General features: G+C 46.4%; 1 protein-coding gene across 9 annotated transcripts in view; it reads left to right on the forward strand.

The window, feature by feature from the left end:
• Positions 1-20170, forward strand: part of PCSK6 (proprotein convertase subtilisin/kexin type 6) — a 190143-nt gene that overhangs the window by 91613 nt on the left and 78360 nt on the right. For 6 of the 9 annotated variants that reach the window (XM_067699407.1, XM_067699383.1, XM_067699425.1 and 3 more), the window contains exons 7-8: positions 16594-16662; positions 16957-17129. In XM_067699407.1, coding sequence (XP_067555508.1) covers positions 16594-16662; positions 16957-17129 — 242 coding nt within the window. The remainder of the gene's footprint in view (positions 1-16593; positions 16663-16956; positions 17130-20170) is intronic. The other 3 variants (XM_067699416.1, XM_067699442.1, XM_067699433.1) reach the window with 1 other exon arrangement.

Genomic DNA, 20170 nt, shown 5'->3' on the forward strand with positions numbered 1-20170 from the left:
GGTTCAATCCCTGGTCAAGGAACTAAGATCCTGCATGCTGCGGCACAGCCAAAAAGTAAAAAAGCCCTGTTGGTTTTCGAAGCTAGACATATGGGGGGCTTGTCTCTCTATGGCAGATCCCCAAGGTTGGGGTACCTGACATGGGACAACAACCCTCTGGCTCCTCAGGGAGAAGTTATGTATTTGTGAGATCCCTCCAGACTGTGGGTCTCCATGCTGGCAGTGGGGGGTGGGGTGGGTTTGGCGAGACCATGTCCCTGCCTCTCCTACCCACCTTGATGTGGCCCTTTTATCCTTTGTTGTGGAGTAGCTGTAGCTACTTCTCAGGTTCTGTTCAGAAGAAATATTTCCACTCCTTCCTTCTCCTTCTGCCAGTCTCCATACCTCACTGAGCATCCCCTGCCGCCCCCTCTGGCTTCCAGGTGTTTAATTGGTCCCCCTGATTCCTCCCTGAAGAGCTCGGCTTTTTGCCCTGTCCCTCTGGAGAGCAGGCGGAGGCAGTGGAATGCACAGCCGTTTTGGAGCCGTCACAACTCCTGGCAGTCCAGAGCAATCTGCCTCTTCCTTTGCGCTCTCCTTGCTCTCCCTGAATGGGGCCAGTTTCAGATTTCAGCCCGGGAACTACGGGGTCGCCAGCCAACACAGCTTCAGCCTGAGTCCCAGCTCCACCCTCTCAACCCCTGGAAGCCACCTCATCTCCCTCCCACAGCTCAGACTGATTTTTATTTTTTGATTGAGTTCTTTTATTTTCTAACACATAAATTGCTATTTTTGTTTGTTTATTAATTCTTCCAGCTTTTAAATTTTTATTATTTTTTTCCTAACTCCTTTGAATAGAATGTTTTGTTCTTTATTTTCAGGCTTTGATGTGCTTTAATAAGTAATAAACGTTTTTTTTCCTCTCATTACCTATCTCTGGCTTGATTATACAGTGCTCTTATTGGTATTCATTTCTGAATAATTTTTTATTTCGGCTTTGATTTTTTTCTCTATAACTCAAAAGTTATTTATAAGGGATTTAAGATTTTTTTCCAACTGCATAGACTTTTTTGGTGCTCCTTTTGTTGCTGATTTTTAACTTTATTGGGATCAGAGACTGCGCTCTGTATAATTTCTGCCTTTCTGAATTTGTTAAAAAATTCTTTATGTGGTTCAGTACATGTTCAGTTTTTGTCAACATTCCAATGAGTATTTGAGGAGTAGTTTTATTCTGTGCTTATTGAGTACAAAAGTCTATGTAAATTAGATCAGAGGTTGCCACCAGGAGCCCACAGGCTGCCTTGGCCTGCAGATATGTTTTGTACAACCCACATAAGTTTTTTTGTTGTTGTTTTTTTCTTTTGCGGTATGCGGGCCTCTCACTGTTGTGGCCTCTCCTGTTGCGGAGCACAGGCTCCGTATGCGCAGGCTCAGCGGCCATGGCTCATGGGCCCAGCCGCTCCGCGGCATGTGGGATCTTTCCAGACCGGGGCACAAACCCGTGTCCCCTGCATTGGCAGGCAGACTCTCAACCACTGCGCCACCAGGGAAGCCGTTGTTTTGTTTTTTTTTTTAACTTGAGGAAACACTTACAAATCAAGAGATTTTATGTAGAAAATAGGGATTTGGGGTTTCTCTTGAAAAAAATCAGAAGCTCTGGCTCTGCTGGACCCTCATTCCTTCATGGCGACACTTAGCTGGTGCTGCACAGTGGCTGCACTTCCAAAGGATGGTTTAACCGTCCCCCTCACCTGTCCACGTCAGCCATTCATCCTGCCTGCCTGGTGCCTGTAGGGGCCGCATTTGTCACCTGTGGCTGCAAGAAGCTCATTCAGGTGTTTGGACGTCTTGTGTTTTGTCTACCTGGTCTGTTTCTGAGAAGGGATGTTAGTCTCCATATGGATTGTGGATTTGTCGATTTCTCTCAATTTTTGGTGTATGCATTTCATAGTTATAAGATGTACAAAAGTTATCATCTCATATTGATGTCATGAGCCTTTCTTTAATCAATATAAAAATCCCCTCCTTGTCTTATTCTCTTTTTGCCTTTAATCATTCTTTGGATGATAGTAATATCAGCACACCTATTAAATTATTTTTATCGTCACTTTCTTCATATGTTTTTCATCCTCTATTTTTAACCTTAGTTTTGCAATCAGCATGTATCTGGCTTCATTTTTTTTTTTTTGATACCATCTAAGAGTTTTTTGTTTTTGTTTTTTTAATTTGTTTATTTTTGACTGCATTTGGTGTTTGTTGCTGTGTGCGGGCTTTCTCTAGCTCTGGAGAGCGGGGGCTACTCTTCGTTGCAGGGCGCGGGCTTCTCGTGCTGTGGCTCCTCTTGTCGCGGAGCACGGGCTCTAGGCATGTGGGCTTCAGTAGTTGTGGCATGTGGGCTCAGTAGTTGTGGTGCACAGGTTTAGTTGCTCTGTGGCATGTGGGATCTTCCTGGACCAGGGCTCGAACCTGTGTCCCCTGCATTAGCAGGCAGATTCTTAGCCACTGTGCCACCAGGGAGGTCCCTCTTTGGTCACCTTTTTTTCTTTAATCTTCTTTCTTTTATGTTTACAAAATCTTTTTCTCTACTAAGCCATTCATTCTTTTGAAAGATATTTTTGAGTGCTTGCCGTATATATGGATGGCTATCTAGGTAGTAAACTTTCTGAGTTCTTGAAGTCTTTATTTTCTTCCAACAAATTAGGCTGAGTTTAGATTTTAAGTTCAAAATAACTTTCACTGAGAATTTCAAAAACCTTGTACCCTGGTTTTTTGGCCTGCAGTGTTTCTGATGAGGCATCTGGTGCCAATATTAATTTTTGTTCCTTTTCAGATCACTTTCTTCTTCTTCCAGAACCTTTCAGGATTCTTTTCTCTTTTCTTGTTCTGGGATTTGACCTGTGTGTGTTGATGTGAATTTGTTTTCCTTTTCCTGCCTATCCCTCAGTGAGTTATTAACCGTTTTTCATTATACTCCAACAATTATGTGAACTTAACTGTAAAGGTGGGCCAGTTTCTTTGTTCACCGTTGTTTAGATTTGAGATTGAAATTCAAAGACTTCTGTGCTTGGCTTCAGGAAATTCTTCTGTTATTTATTTGACTCTTTTGCTTTATTTTTCCTCATTCCATCCTCCTAGAACTCTTATTAGACAGATACTAGATGTTGGCCTCCTCAGACTTTCTATCCCTTTGACCCTTTGTCTTAGGTCTTGAGAGAATCCCTAAGCTCAGTTGACCAGTTCTCTGACACACCCTATCTTTGCAGTTTTTACATTTTGAAAAGAATTTACCTTCTAGGATTTCTAATTGATGTTTTCAACTAAATGTGTATTTGAAATAATTATAGATTCACATGCAATTGTAAGAAACAATACACGGAAATCCAGTGTATCCTTTACCCAGTTTTCCATCATGGTGATCTCTTGTTGAAACTACAACTACATGTCTTGTTGAAACCAGATTACTGACGCCGATACAGTCAAGATACAGAACAGGGTCACAAAAGGGTCCTTCATGGTGCCTCTTTATTACCACAACCACTCTTGCCCCAGTGCCTTCCTTAATCTCTGGCAACCACTCTTTTGTCCTCCATTTCCATAATTTTCTCATTTCAAAAATGATGTAAAACGGAACCATAATTTGGGAACCAGGAATGTTCTGGGAATGTCTTCCTCTTGGAAAAGTGAATTAACTCTAAGGACCAGTTAGTGACCAGCATTAAGAAATCACTCTGTTTCCTATTACAGAGTATCCAAGCACACTGGCCAACAGAGTTTGTTAAATACTCTGTGGTAGGATTAAATCATGGTATTGATAAATAGAAATATGCCAATTACAATGTATACATAAAGATGCTCCATTAATATCAGCGTTATAGATGCCAGAGAGTTAAATGTAAACTTTCCCCCATCATACTTCCTGAGAAGGAATTAGATTAAAATTTAAACAAAAATCCAAAATTTTTGAGTCCAAAAGAATTGACTGAAAAATCTCTTTTTCTTTTATTTTTAAACTTGTGGAGAAATGAAGTTCAAGATTCTTCCTCCCCAGCTGTCTTACTCACTTTTAGCTAGAGGTTGTAATCAATGTCTGGCTAGCATATATTGATTTTTAAATCAATAGAAATATTACTAACTTTTTTGTGTTCAAATATTTTTTATCCAGTTTGTTAATAATTGTTATTTAATATTGATGTTAAAAATTTTATTTTTATGCGGTCAGAATAACTTTTTTTTACATCTTTATTGGAGTATAATTGCTTTACAATGGTGTGTTAGTTTCTGCTTTATAACAAAGTGAATCAGTTATACATATACATATATCCTCATATCTCTTCCCTCTTGCGTCTCCCTTCCTCCAGAATAACTTTTTATCTTTAATTTCTGACCTTAGTTTTGTGATTATTATTGTCTAATTGATTTGTAATAAAGCTCAATAAAACTTGAAAAAAAAAGGAGATGCGTTCCCAACCCCCAAACCCCCACCCCAAGTCCGCATCAGAGGGTGACTCTAGTCGTTGGGTCTGCTCTGCGGGCCACATGCTGTGCTTCCACCTCCAGCTCCTTCATAGCTGCCCCAGCTCAGGGCCAGGGCCACATGGCGAGTGAGGCCGGCCTGGGGAAGGCGGCGCTGCCCAGGGACCCTGGGTCATCCTAGGTGTGGGAGGGGTTCCTCAGAAGTAGGGGCCCGCAGTTCCCCAGGTGCGGTGGGGGACCGCAGGTGCTAGCTGGTGGGTCGGGCAAGGAGGGCCACCATCTTCAGGGTAGAGGTCGTGCAGCAAGGCACGGCTCTGGAGGAGCGTGCCTCCAGAGTGTGCCTCCCTCCTACCCCAGGGAGGAAGGCTCCACTGGGACAGACCCAGAGATGAAGACACTGGGGAAGCATCAGAGTTTGGCCAAATAGCACAAGAGGCAGGAGGCGTCTACAGATGCGGGAGATGGGTGGACGTATCTACCTATGCATGTATCTACCTATGTGGTTCTCGTGCCCAGGGGAGAAATGAGGAAAGGATGGCCAGTGAAGGTTCCAGAGAGCGGGGCCCCACGTGCCAGGAATGACGCCCAGAGAGACATAAGCTAACAAGTGGGAAAAAAAAAAAAAAAGGAACCATATACCATGTAACCTTTGGGATCGGTGCTTCTCACTCAGCATGGTTCTTCGAAGATTCATCCAGGTTGTTGTGTATATCTGTAGTTTATTGATAAGTAGTATTCCATGGTATGGATGTGACACAGTTTGTCTAACCATTCACCCGTTAGGGGACATCTGGGTTGTTTCTAGTCTTTGGATATTACAGGTAAAGCACCTAAAAACATTGTTGTATAGGTTTTTGTGTGAGCATTGTCTTCATTTTTGGGGGATAAACATCCAGGAGTGCAGTTGCCGGGTTGTATAATAGTACATGTTTATTTTTTTAAGAAACTGGGAAATTGTTTTTCAGAGAAGTTCTACCATTTGACCTCTAACAATGTATGAATGATCCAGTTTCTCTACATACTTGCCAATGTTTGGTATTGTCACTGTTTTTTTGTATTAGACATTGTGATAGGTATATCATAATATCTTATTAATTTGCACTTCTCTAAGGCTAGTGATGTGGGGTATCTTTTTATGTGCTCATTTGCCATCCATCTATCCTCTCCAGTGAAATGTCTCTTCATGTCTTTTTCTCATTTTCTAATTTTTAACTATTGAGTGTTGAGAGATCTTTATATATTCTAGCTACTTGTGCTTTGATGATTATGTTGTTTGTGAATATTTTCTCTCATTTTGTAACATGTCTTTTCATCCTCTTTAACCAGGTCTTCTCCAGAGTAAAATTTTAAAATTTTGATAAAATCCAGTTTATTAACTTTTCCTTTTAGGGTCATGTTTTTTGGTATCAATCTTAGAACTCTTTGCCTTATCTTAGATTCTAAAGATATTCTCTGTTTGTTTTTTTCCTAAAAGTTTTATATTCTGAGTTTCATTTTGAGAGATCCAATTTGAGTTAATGTTGTATAAGTTGTCAGACTTAGGTCAAGGGGTTTTTTGGTTTGTTTTTTGTTTTGTTTGCCTATGGTCATCCAGTTACTCCAGCACCATGTGTTGAAATGCCTGTCTTTCTTCCACTGAGTTGCTTTGCACTTTTGTCAGGAGTCATTTGGGCATATTTGTGTGGGTTTATTTCTGAGTTCTCTGTCTGTTCCATTGATCTATGTGTCTGTCCCTCTCCCAGTGCAGCAGAGTCTTGATTATTATAGCTACAAAAAGTTGTGAAATGGGGTAGACTGATTGCTCCCACTTTAGTTTTCTTTTTCAAACTTATATGAACTTTTCTAGTTCTTTTGCCTTTCCATACAAGTTTTATTATTATCTTGGCAATATCTACGAAAAATATCTTGCTGGGGTTTTGGTAGGGATTATGTTAGACCTGTACATCAATTGGGAGAATTGACATCTTTACTATGTTCAGTCTTCACAAACACAATATCTGTCTTCATTTTTTTAGATCTCCTTTGATTTCTTTCATCGGCACTATGAAGCTTTCACTATGCAAGTCCTATACATGTTTGGTTAGATTTATACCTAAGTATTTCATTTTATTTAAGCAATGATAAAAGGCATTGTATTTCTTTCTTTCTTTCTTCTTTGCTGTGCACAGGCTTTCTCTAGTTGCCACGAAGCAGGAGCTACTCTTCATTGTGGAACACGGGCTCTAGGTACGTGGGCTTCAGTAGTTGTGGCACGTGGACTCAGTAGTTGTGGCTCTCGGGCTCTAGAATGCAGGCTCGGTAGTTGTGGCACACGGGCTTAGTTGCTCCACAGCATGTGGTATATTCTCGGACCAGAGGTCGAACCCGTGTCCCCTGCATTGACAGGTGGATTCTTAACCACTGTGCCACCAGGGAAGTCCCAGGCATTGTATTTTTAATTTTGATGTTCATGTGTTCATTGTTAACATACAGAAATATAACTGCTTTTGCATGTTAATCTTATCTCCTGCAACCTTTCTGAACTTGCTTATTAGTTCTAGGAGTAGATTCTTTAAGATTTTATACTTGATAATGTCATCTACAAATAAGGACAGTTTTATTTCTTCTTTTTGATCCTTATGCCTTTTATTTCCTTTTCTTGTTTTGTTGCCGTGGCTAGAACTTCCAACCTAGGGCAGACATCTTTGCCTTGTTCCTGAGTTTAGGGGAAAGCATTCAGACTTTCACCATTAAGTACAATGTTACTTGTAGGCTTTTTTTGTAAATACTGTTTAGCAAGTTGGTGATGTTCCCTTCTAGTCATAGTTAGAGAGGTTTTTTTTTCTTCTTTAAATGAGTAGGTATTGAATTTTGTCACTGCTTTTTCCTCATTGAGTGACATGATTATGTGATTTTTCTTTTTTAAATTGTCAATATGGTAGGTTATACTGGTTGAGTTCTGAATATTGATCCAGTACTGAATCTGGCCAAGCCCCACTTGGTCATGGTGTTTCCTTTTATATATATATATTACTGAAACCTGTTTGCTAATATTTTGTTAAGGATTTTTGTGTCTGTGTTCATGAGGATTCTTGGTCTGTAATTTTCTTTTTCTTTCTCTCTCTTGCTCTTTTTTTTTTTTTTTTTTTTTTTTGTATTGTCTTTGTACTATCAGGGTAATCCTAGCTTCAGTAAATGAATTGGGAAGTGTTCCCTCCTCTTTTATGTTCTGGAAGTGATTGTGTTGAATTGGTGTTAATTCTTTAAACTATTAGTAAAATCTTCCAGTGGAACCATATCTCTTTGGCGGGGAGATTTTTTAAAAATTACAAACTAAATTTCTTGGAAAGTTATAGGGTTGTTCAAATTATCCTTTTCATATTGGGGTGAGTTGTAGTAGTTTGTGTGTTCTGAGGAAGTGGTGCATTTCATCTAATTTATGAAGTTTATTTGTGTAGAGTTGTTTGTAATATTCCCTTATTACACTTTTGATGTTGGTAGCATCTGTGGATATATTCTTTGTTTCTTTCCTGATATTGGTAATTTGTGTCTTCTTTTTTTTTTCTTAGTCATTCTTAACTGGAAGTTTATCAGTTTTATTGATCTTTTCACAAAATTAGCTCTTTGTTGCACTTCTTTTCTCTAGTGTTTTTCTGTTTTCAATTTCACTGTTTTCTGCTCTTTATTATTTCCTTCCTTCCTCTTGCTTTGGGCTTATTTTAAAGCTCTTCTTTTTCTAGGATCTTGAAGTGGGTGCTTCGCTTACTGATTTGAGACTCTTCTTCTTCTCTGGTGTAAACAATGGTACCATAAATCTTCCCCTTAGCAATAGTGTAACCGTGTCTCACAGATTTTGGTACCTTGTCTTTTCCTTTTCATTCAGTTCAATGTTTTGTTTCGTTTTTCCCTTGAGACTTCCTCTTGGACCTGTGGATTTTTTTAAAGTGTGTTGTTTTGTTTCCAGCTGCTTGGAGATTTTTCTGTTTTCCGTCCCTCGTCAGTTACTAGTTGGATTCCATTGTGGTTGCAGAACACATTCTGTAGGAGTTCAGTTCTCTTAAATTCATCGAGGTCAGGGTCTAATCTATCTTGGAATATGTTCTGTGGGCCCTTGAGAATAACGTGTATTCTGTTGTTGCGTAGAATGTTCTAAAAATGTTTCTGAGAACCTGTTGGTTGATGGTGTTGAGTTCTTCCTCATCCTTTCTAATTTTCTGTCTGGCTGTTCTGTCGAGCGTTGAGAGATGTTCAAGTCTGGCAGGGTGGTGGTGGCCTCCCCATCCCCGGGCTCTGTCCTGCCTCTCGGCCTCTGAATGAAGCCTGCCGCTGCCCACGCCCAGCCTGGGTGCCCCTGCCCTGCTCCTCTGGCACTGCTCTCCCCTCGGCAGCAGCCTCCTCGCCCAGGCCCTGCTTCTTCCCTCCCCTCAGATGGCTGCTTGCTGTCTTCCCGCAGTTCCTTGGACATCTCATCTGCCAGTCTTGTTTCCAGGGCTGTTACAGTTTTATTCATTTTCTTCTCTTTTTCCTGTTATTTCTAGGGATTCGGGCCCGTAGTAGAGGTGGACCGAGGGCTTGGTTTTCATTCGTGGTCCGGGCTCCTTAGTATTTTTATTGTGATGGTGCTAAGTGCTATCACTGGTTGCTGTTACTTACCAGATGCTTCACCAGACATGTATACTCGTCTGTGCACCTCAGAATGATTCTGCAAGTTGGATATTATCATGGCCACTTTACACCTGGCGAAAGTGACAGCCAGAGGAGTTGCCTGCCATGTCCAGGTCCACACAGCTGCTGAGGCAGGCCTGCTGACCTGGAGCCCGGGTTGTCCCTTTGTGGCTGCGGGTCTCTGATGCTGGACACAGGGGTGGCCGGATGAGGACAGCTGTCATCAAGCCCTGTGAGCAGGAACAGAAGCAGGAAGGAAGGGTCCATGGTGTGCACGTGTATTCTTTTCCTTGTTTGCATTCACATTCCTTCGAAAGATATTTCAGCCTTGCTCTCTCTCTCAGCCTCAAATGTACTAAGCTGTGTGCTCTGTCCTTCCTCTGATAATGGGGCAACGTGGGAGGTGGAGGGAAAGGATGGCGGGCCTCACCCCGTCCTCTCTCCTCACTTAACCTCTCTTTACTCTTTCACTCTGTTAACCTTTTTTCTTTTTTTTTTAATTTCAGCCCTATGTTTGATTTTCCCCTCCTCACTCCTTGTAATGCTCCTTCCCTCTTTCCCCATCTGCTTCTGGTCAGCATTGGTGGTGGGTGGGCTCAGACTTGCCTGCACCTACCAGCCTTCAGCTCATCATCATCATCATCATCATCTCCATCATCTCACCTGCCAGGTGAGCTCCATAGACAGGGCCCTCCCTGCCGGTGCCTTGAGAGGCCCCTGGGTGTGAGCCCGGCCGCTGCATCATGTCCTCCTGGCTTCATGGCCCCTCCCAGCACCCTGTGAGACAGGCTTTCTGGGCAGCCAGCTGTCCACCCGACCCCGGCCTGAGCAGAACTTGCTCTGTCAGGGAACCTGCAAGGCAGGCAGTGAAGCCCTCACCCCTTTAACTCTAAAGGGCATCAGTCTTTTGGGGAGTTGCTCCCCTGAACTGATGCTTAACAAGATTCAGACACTTCCCTGGGTCAGGATGGTGTCACCTGGAGCACAACCTGTCCTGCGTCCAGCTTGGAGAAGCACCCCTGGCCCAAGGGACAGATCCCAAGGCTGCTAGGGAGCAGGGCCGTGGGCGGCTGCCAGGAACCCCTCCCGGGCCTGGCAGATGCCCTGAAACTGAAAAACTCTCTGCTCAGGCTCCATGAAGGACGTGCATCTCTTCAGTCTGTTGACTCTGTTTCTGGGAAGGAAAAATGAAACAGCAGCAGGCCAATTTCTGTTGGTGTTTTTGTTCTGTTTTGACTGGGGAACTGAATCATGCCTTTCTTTTCGCAAACATGGGACTGTTAAGTACATAACAGCTAAATTAATCCTTGCCCATATATTAGTTAATTATGTTAATTCAGACTTACAGAATTCAGTCTCATTAGCGTTTCCATTAAGTAGTTTAGGCTTATGAGTGTTTTAAGAGGACAGTTTAAGCTACAATTTTTGTGTGTGTGTGTGGTACGCGGGCCTCTCACTGTTGTGGCCTCTCCCGTTGCGGAGCACAGGCTCCGGACGCGCAGGCTCAGCGACCATGGCTCACGGGCCCAGCCGCTCTGTGGCATGTGGGATCTTCCCGGATCCGGGCACGAACCCATGTCCCCTGCATCGGCAGGCGGACTCCCAACCAGTGTGCCACCAGGGAAGCCCTAAGCTACAATTTAATCTTCAAAGGCTCCAAGTGCATTTTCCACTGCAGGAGGATTCTAAATACCTTGCGAGATTTGGGAGGATTTAGTGACCGTGGGCAACTACAGCCCCACATTCTCATCAGAGACTCCCCGCCTGCTGGGTCTGGTACCCCGAGGCTAAGAGGAACCTTGGGAAGGAGGAGATCGACAAGCGTGGCCACAGCTCCTGCACCGTGTCCCCCTGGTGGCCATGCCCCCGCCACGCTGCCCTGCAGCCCCCCCGCCCCAAGGACAGGTGAGCCGGTTCTAGGCTGCGTGCTGGGCTTCCTGAGGTTGTCCTCACAGACACTGAGCAGGAAGCAGCTCTGCTTCTGGGGGTGTGTGAGGAAGGCTGGGGAGAGCACAGGGAGCACGTCCAAGCCTACGTGACAAGCCGGTGGCCTCTGTTCTGGGTGGTGTGACTGTCTTATCGCCACCGTGTTCTGGTCTCTGTCAAAGGCCAGCTCAGGGCATGTGCTCACGTCCTTGTCACAGGTGCACATCCGCTAGGGCTCCTCGTGTCCCCACTTGCAGGATGGATACTCGGGTCCCCATCATGCTCTTCTGTCCCAAGCTGCCAGCTCTCACTGGATCGCCTTGTCCTCTGGCCCCTGCTCCCTGGTGGAGAGACCACGAACGTCAGTCTGCGTTTCAAATCTCTAGAGCATTGCTGAGGTTCTTCCACTCTTTTATAGTTCTCTGAAAAATCAGCAGAACCTGATTATGAAAGAGTGACCTGTTTTAAAATAGAGATTTCATTACTATTTAGGTATGACAAGGCCCATAGATCAGGAGACAATGGCCATTGAACAGAGTTTGTTACTCACAGTTCCCAAGAGGATGGGTTATGCCTGGCGTGGAGGACACGCGGAAAAGCACCAGGGTTGGTCAGGGGGCAGAGGGAGCGAGGTGACCTGTGGGCTTCAGCCTTTATTGTGGTTTCTGCAGGAAAGAATGGGCGAGGTGGGGTGAGCAGGCTTAGGATGGGCTAGTTTGAATCATTTCAGGGCTCAGGGCTTAGGAGCTGCCCCTGGTTGTATGGTACCAGGCCCTGGGCTGATTAGGGCAGGTGGAGAGTAACCCCAAGTGTAAAAGCCCCATAAAGGGGGGGTGCTTGGGGGTGTGAGCTCTGGATTGGTTGGTTTGCATAGGAAAGATGTGCTCCTGGGGTAGTTCTGGACCATATCCAGGAACTGGCCAGCCCTGGGGCATGGGGGTGTCGGTCCCTGCAGGGTCAGCAAGGCCCCAAGATGTCAAAGCATCAGAATACAGAAGATAAGAGACCCGGTTCAAGGCCTACCTAGGAGGGGCCCGGGGCTCCGTGGCAGGACAGGCCCGTGAGTTCACTGGGGCACCGCTGGCTCTAGCTGTGTTTCCACTACAGAGGGAGATTGGGAAACTAGCAGGAGGCCAGGGGGAACTTGGCTTGGCTGTCAGCCGCGGGTCTCCAGGCACTTCGTGTGACAATGGCAAGTGCAGATGTGGCTCCCAACCCGGCCGACCATGCCCCCCGCCCCGGGTCCTAGGAGGAGGCTGTCACGTGTGGGTGTATTTAGAGATCTGAGAGCCCTGTTTGTCTTAGGCCATAATGAGAGTTAACAGAAACCTTTTAGGTTTTTAACATTTCTAAACAACTGTTGCAACCTCACTTGGCCCAGAATGACTGTTGGTAGAACACAATGTACTGTAGTTTTAGTGGGGGGAGAAAAAAAAAAACAAAAACCAATTCTCTGTGGATTTATGAAAATAAACTCAGAATTAATGAGCAAAATTTGTTGGGGAGGCCTATTTGTCACACTCAGGAAGCTACAATCTCATTTTACTTGCCGCTTTTGCTCTAGCATTGCCATTCGTTTGCTGAAGGCAAAATACATTACTTGTAAATAAACAAAAGTGGCCCCCGTGTCCTGCTCCCCTGCCTTCCTGCAAACATTAATCACCGGCTGACTTCTTTGTGTGTGTGTGTGTGTGTGTGTGTGTGTGTGTGTTCTCCCTGTTACCTTTTTTGGGGCTTACCAACAGAAATGTATTTTCTCTTGGTTATGGAGGCTGTTGAGTCCAAGATCAAGGTGTCGGAAGATCTGGTTTCTTCCGAGGCCTCTCTCTAGACCAGCACATACGGCTGCTTTTCACTGTGTCTTCTCGTGGTTATCCCTTAGTCTGTGTTGTCCGTGTCAGAATTTCCTCTTCTTAAAAGGACACCAGTCGTGTCGGATGGGTGCCCACCCATGTGACCTCATTTCAGCTTAATTACCCCTTTAAAGACCCCGTCTCCAAAACCAGCACACTCTGATCTTCCTGTTTACTTTTTTAAAATTGTTTATTTATTTATTTTATATCGAAGTACAGTTGAGTTACATTGTTGCGTTAGTTTTAGCTGTACAGCACAGTGATTCAGTTTTATATATATTTTATATATAAATATTCTTTTTCAGGTTCTTTTCCCATATAGGTTATTACAGAGTATTGAGTAGAATTCCCTGTGCTGTACAGTAGGTCCTTGTTGGTAATCTATTTTATATTTAGTAGTGTGTGTATGTTAATCCCAAACTCCTAATTTATACCCACCCTTTTCTCCTTTGGGAAAAGACAAATAACATATGATGTCGCCTATATGCGGAATCTAAAAACAAAATACAAATAAATTTATTTACAAAACAGAAAGAGACTCACAGACATAGAAGACAAATCCATTGCCTTTGAACATGGAACTTCTTCAGGACGTTTTCAGGGGAAATGCTGTGTCTCGGGCTGCTTCACATGGGCGTCTGCATGTCCACGGGTTTGCCTTGCCTTATACAAGCCTGTGGTTTGCAAAGTCCCACCATAAGTTAGGAGCAGGAAAAGGGAGGAAGGACGGGTCACTATGAAAAAAAATGTTTTGTTTTTTTTAAAAATAAATTTATTTACTTATTCATATTTATTTTTGGCTGTGTTGGGTGTTCGTTGCTGCATGCAGGCTTTCTCTAGTTACAGCGAGCAGGGGCTGCTCTTCGTTGTGGTGCGGTGGCTTGTCTTGTTGCGGAACACAGGCTCGAGGCGCGTGGGCTTCAGTAGTTGTGGCACACGGGCTCAGTAGTTGTGGCTCGTGGGCTCTAGAGCACAGGCTCAGTAGTTGTGGTGCACGGGCTGAGTTGCTCTGTGGCATGTGGGATCTTCCCGGACCAGGGCTCAAACCCGTGTCCCCTGCGTTGGCAGGCGGATTCTTAACCACTGCGCCCCCAGGGAAGTCCCGGTTGGTTTTTTTTAACTTCATCAAGAGTCTTGTAAAATCATTGCTTTCATCAGGTTCTCCTGGGGCCTTGAAACTATCGTTGGGTGCAGGCCATTTTATGGAAAGTTTATTGTTTCCTGCGAGGCAAGCTGTGTGATTCTTCCCTGGGGGACTGAGCCCTGGCAGCACTAGGAGGTGTCCACCCAAACGCAAACCTGTCGGGCCCTGCAAAGCCCCGCTGTCCTCCTCCTCACACTCCTCCCACCTGGTGCCGCAGACGGGCCCTTGGAGTGGACGGCTCAGGCCTGCTCATCCTCCCCTGGGAGCCCTGAACCCAGCCCACTGCTGAGTCGTGAGCACGCTAACAACCATGAGTGGATCTGCCATCCAGATGATTTGTCCACATTATTTTTGTACCTGACAGTTTATGGGAAATGGGTCTTTATTTTTTCATTGGAGAAATGACTGTTTTCTTCAGTTTGGCGTTTCCAGAGAGCCATTCACATTTAAAGCTAATATTGGAACAGCAGGTTTCCACTGAAAATATTTACCTTTTCCTTGTTGGCAACTTGTCAGTGTAGGGGAAAATAGATGCTTCATTAAAATCTAAATACATTATGCTTTCTTTCTCACACGTCAGTCACTCTTCCTCCAGGTTGAGGAACATTGTGAGAAGTGTTGGGAAAGCATTCTGGTCTTATGTTCTTACTTATTTTAGATGTCATCTGGCATCTTGTTCTTGTTCAAAAAGAGGCATCCCAACACCTATCACTGGCATGGAGAAGCCCTAGGATAGCAGGTTAAATGTCACCCCTAGGACATCAGAATTGATGGTGGCTTCAGTGTGACCGGCGGGGTCTCTTGCCCTGGAAACTCCATTGCCAAATAGAAGGGCATAAAGAAAGCAGCTGCCGTTTCTCAGAAAGCACAGGGCCCCAGTGCCTTAGCAAATAGTTAATTCCCCCGGCTACCCTGGCAGGTGAGCTTTGTGGAAAACAAGGGCTCGGACAGGTTGAGACCCTGGGCCAAGGTCACACGCAGCCGAGATGAGATTCCACCCCAGGACTGTCTGACCCCTGCTCTCTTCCCCCAGCTGTGAGCTGCTCTTTATTTTGCCTGGGGCCCCGCCTCTGCCACACCACATGGCCAACGTCCTGTACTCGTTATGGCCTCTCCTTGGGGTTTGTGGCTCCAAGAGCCTCTGGGCCTAGTGTCTCTGATGTAGCCAAAGAGACGAAGGCCCTGGGCACATAGACTAGCAACTGGGAAGGATGGTACTTGGGGCTACCCTGAGTCTCCTCGTCCACCCAGAAATCTGAGAAAGGAGACAGTGCGATGAGCTGATGCAGGGGCCCCGCCCCACGACAGATGCCCACAAACCCAGAAAAGATTTGGCCCTCGTTATAACCCCCTTGATCTTCAAAGGGAAATTGGCTCCCACTTCCTTGAAATTAAGAACCTCTGTTTATCAAAAGACACCATAACAAGTGAGAAGACAAGGCATCAACTGGGAGAAGATGTTCACAACATACATAACCAGGAAAGGATGAATTCCCAGTACAGGCAAAGCTAAGCAGTGTATCGTGCAGACAGTTGTATTAAAACACCCGTTTTTAAAGCGATGGAAAGAGTAGTCCAAAATTCTGAGCAGTTTCCTCCGTGAGGGGCAGGGCTTGGGTTGAGGCCACAGTGGCTCAAGTTCATATTTTCCCTAGATGAATGTTCATGTGTGTCTGTTATTTTATTAGGCTTTATAACTAACATGTTTGTGCCAGGCAGTCCTTCATACATGTCAAATAGTAAATGTTTTAAAAATAAAGGTAAAAAGTAGTTATTAACAACCCCCGGAGGTAGGTTTCACTATCCCCGTTTTTACAGGTGGGGTCAGACTAGCTGCTGACACACACTGGGTACTTACTGCACTCCAGGCACTTTATATGAACCGTCTTTTTCAGTGTTTATGGCTCCTCTATAGATACAGTCATTTTCATCATCACAGTTCATAGAAAACAGAAGCTTAGTGAGACAAGGTAGTTCTTGCAGTCACTAGCTGGTCACAACTGGTGGTCAAAGCAGGGCTTCCCCCATGACCTGCCCCATGTCCCTCTCGTGGGTGAGGGGGTGACCAGGCGTCTACCCCCACTCGTCCTGTGCTGCCGTCTCCGTGTCTGAACGATGGTGGCATCCCCACGCTGTCTACTGCCAGGCACCTGAGGTTCTGAATCACTCAGGCGGTCGTAGACCGGTAGGCCCAAATCACAGACAGTTACGTCCCACAGTTCTGGAGGCTATAAGTCCAAGATCAAGGTGCTGGCCCACTGGTTCCCCATGAGGCCCACGTGGTGGCTGGCAGACGACCACCATCCGTGTCCTCACACGGTGGAGGGGACAGGAAGCCAGGGAAGGGTGCTAATCCTGCCCTGGGGCCACCCTCCTGACCTCACCTAAACCTAGTTACCTCCTAAAGTCCCCCTCCAGATGCCCTCACCTCAGGGGTTAGGGCTGTAGCATATGAATCTGGAGGGACACAGCGTTCAGTCCATGGTAGGCAGGGATGAGGGGAAGGGAAATAGATGGAGAGCTGGCAGGTAGAGCGGATGGTGTTGAAATCTATCTCTGCTGCTCCCTTTTAAGGCCGTCCAGCTATAAGGAGCTGGTTCTCTGATGACCTCAGCCCCTTCCTCGGTCAGCACCCATGTGGCTGTGAGTACTTTTGTTGAGTTTTTGATGTCACCCGGGCCTAATCTCACTCTTGTTTTGCCGTGAATGTCTCTGACATTGTGTTTGAGTACAGTTTTGAGGTTCTAAGAGCAGGAGTTTCCAGTAGCTTGGTGTCCCAGCTAAGCATGGGGCCCGGATGCTGTGCCCAGCTCCCCGGACAGCTGTGCGGGGACCACGGGGGACCACACGGGGACCAGTGGCCGTGCGGGACCAACACCTGCATGGAACCCCCACCCACCCACCTTCCATGCGACTGTCACGGGCCTGTGCTTCCAGGCATCCGCATGCTGGACGGAGACGTGACCGACGTGGTGGAGGCCAAGTCCCTGGGCATCAGACCCAACTACATCGACATTTACAGCGCGAGCTGGGGGCCGGATGACGACGGGAAGACGGTGGACGGGCCCGGCCGACTGGCCAGACAGGCCTTCGAGTACGGCATTAAAAAGGTGTGAGTAACCCAGAGCTGCGAGGGAGCCTCAGGGATGGGGGGAATAGTGAAAATATTTAACAGTGAGAAATCAGAAGGAATAAAGCCAAAAAGAATATTAAAAAGACTCTCAGTCCGACAAACCCAAAGATGATCTTTCAAATGCTCTTTTAACTCTTCTATGCATATGGAAGGAACTGGGTTCCCTCACCTTTTTTAGAAACAAATATGGGACCATCTTCATGCTGTTTCGCAGTATGTCTTATCAAACAACCAACATGTCATATAGGTAAGAAGAAATCTTGTCACATAGGTAACAATAAATAAACTTGAGGGACTTCCCTGGCGGTCCAGTGGTTAAGACTCCATGCTTCCACTGCAGGGGGCGTGGGTTCCATCCCTGGTTGGGGAACTAGATCCCACATGCCATGCAGTGTGGCCCAAAAATAAATAAATAAATTTGAGCAGCATACACACAAAATTAGAGTGACACAGGGGAGAGCCCCAAAGCAGGACGGCGATGGTGCCAGGACCAGAGCGAGGGAGAAGTCATTTGGGGGCTCAGGGAAGTGGCCGTCCACCAACGAGAGCAGAAGGACATCACCTCATTACAGAGTAGCTGTTCCGGAAAGTACCAGCTGGTCACTCACCAGCCCCCTGGCTCTGAGCCTTGGAGCCTGACTGCCCCCAGCTGAGGGGTGTATGCAGGTGGGTGGTGGGGATCCTAGACTAACCACCCGGCCTGTTAACTGGGACAGTGCAGGTGGAAGGGGTGTCTGGGCCTCGGCCCACCTGCTCACAGGAAACCCGAGCCGGGGAGCTGTCTGCGTCCATCACGGGGAGTGTGCTCACCCAGCACCCCCGAAGCAGCAGGTCTTGGCCATGTTCCCTCCCTGCCAGCTCGCAGCCCAGTGTGTTTGGGGTGGACCCCACTGGGGGCTACACCGAGCAAACATCTGAGCATGGGCCCTCCACCCCCCGGCTGAGGGGGAGCTGGCAGGCTCCTCTCGGGAGGTCCAGCCCAGTCACTCTGTGGTCATCAGTTCTGGGTCCTTGTGAGTCAGAAAAGCCTGGAGATGTCCCAGCTCTTACAAGCACGGTGGCAAGGCAGATTTATGGGTGAGGACAACTTCTTGGAGCAGACACAGAGCTGTGGTCAGCGTCCGGGTGGCCCTGGGAGGCCCGGCAATGCTGGCAGGGTTGGGTCAGGAGGTCCAGGCATCCCCAAGGCAGGGTTTATACCTCTGACTTCTACAGGAAACAGGACGGGGGCCAGGTCAAGCCCATTTTATTATCTATATTTTAAAAACATTTTTAAAAAGTTCTTATCTTATTGTAAACCATGCATGATTAAAATGTGGTTAACAAATAAAATAGTACCAGAGGATTATAGTGAAAGCAGCCCTTATCGCCCTCTGCCCATCCCCCCGTGGTGCCCCACAGAGGAGCAATCCTGAATTCTGAGCAACACCGGCTACATCCAGCTCTCAGGGGAGTGTGGAAGGTGCGGAGAGGACCATGTGGTTCTTGTCACAGTTTCTTGAAATACTGAAGTCACTTCATTTTTTTTTAGTCATTCTGAATAAAATATGCCACATAGGGAGCCTTAGATCGCAGCTGTCTAAAGTTGTCACTGAAAATCCTCCTAGAGATTTGATGATCTCAGACCGAACCACATTCTCCCATCTGTTTTTCCTCCTCGATGCCCTGTTTGTCACCTATATCCTTTTTCTGTAAAATCTGACTTCATCTTTGGTAGATGGTGTGGGTTGGTGGTAGGAGACATCAGACCCTGTACTTTGGCATAAACATATGTTTGATGTTGGTCCTCGTGTGGCTTGTCACCCAGAAGGGGAGAGTCAGTGTCCCTGTGGCTGAAAGCACTGGCTTTGTCCAGATGCCGGGCGTTTGCTAGCCCTCTGAGTCCATGGATGCGGTCTCCGCTTCCCAGGCAAGATGCTCAAATACGTTCCGATGGTGTTGAGGTGTGGTGGCTTCCTGAACAGAAGTGCAAGTTCATAGCCAGGGTTGAAACGTCCCCTGGAGCCTCTGTCCTGTGGCTTCCATAGGAACAGAAGACCCGGAAAGTGAAAATGCAGTCCTCAGAGATGGCTCAGACCTGGGTGCTTCCTCTGCCTCGTTCCCACGTTCCCTTTCCAGGAAACTGTTTGCAGAAGGGAAAGAGGCTTTGGACGCCTTGATGCCTGTGAGAACTCATGGGTCTAGTGGTACCTGCAAAGTGCAAGGTGAAGAGATGCAGGTCTTTGGCATTTAGGCCTCTGTTATTCAAAGTGGGATCCCCAGCAGCAGAGCTGGCATCACCTGGGAGCCCGTCAGAAGTGCAGAATCTTGGGCTCACCTGGACCAGCTGAGCCCAAGTCTGCGATGTAGCGAGACCCCCAGGGATTCTCCTCACAAGTGTGAGAAGTGCTTTTTGAGGCTATTCTCCATGCTGCTGGAGCAGTAAGATCGCTTGCCCTGCTTTGCAAAATGACAGCCTTTGATAAATAATTTGGAGTGAGGTGAGGAGTTGGAGGTGAAATAAAGACAGGCTCTGATGGGTTCAACACCCTTTCATTCCAATTTTCGTTGGCTTTGAACGAGCTTCTGATTAATCTTTTACAACAGGTAGTTATGGGCACACGCATGTCCTTAGTTCTTTGTGCCTTTTTTTCCAGAAGGTTGCCACTTTTGCTAACTGTAAGTAACCTTTCTGTCGAGCTGTTGGCCATTTGGGCAGGTCTGCCTTCGACATGTGGAAAACGGAGTGGACGAGGCAGTTTTGAGCCCTGGGACTGGGCTGTCCCTCGAGCCTCAGGTTGGAACTGGTGCAGATGTGGGAATGAAGACAAATAGGCAGAAAAGGGTGGGGACCTGTGGTCTACTTGGTCCAAAAGTGGGGTGTCCTGGTGCTTCTGGAGCAGGTGGGTGCCCTCAGTCCGGGTGGACTTGAGCTCCAAGGGTGTGTCAGGCATCCTGTCAGAAGCAGGGCTTCAGTCGGGCTACGGGGAATTGTAGGATTTTGTTGAAAATTTTCTTTAAATTGGCCAGTTGTTGGGC

This window comes from Pseudorca crassidens, chromosome 1, assembly GCF_039906515.1.
Source record: "Pseudorca crassidens isolate mPseCra1 chromosome 1, mPseCra1.hap1, whole genome shotgun sequence".
Taxonomy (NCBI): Eukaryota; Metazoa; Chordata; class Mammalia; order Artiodactyla; family Delphinidae; genus Pseudorca; species Pseudorca crassidens.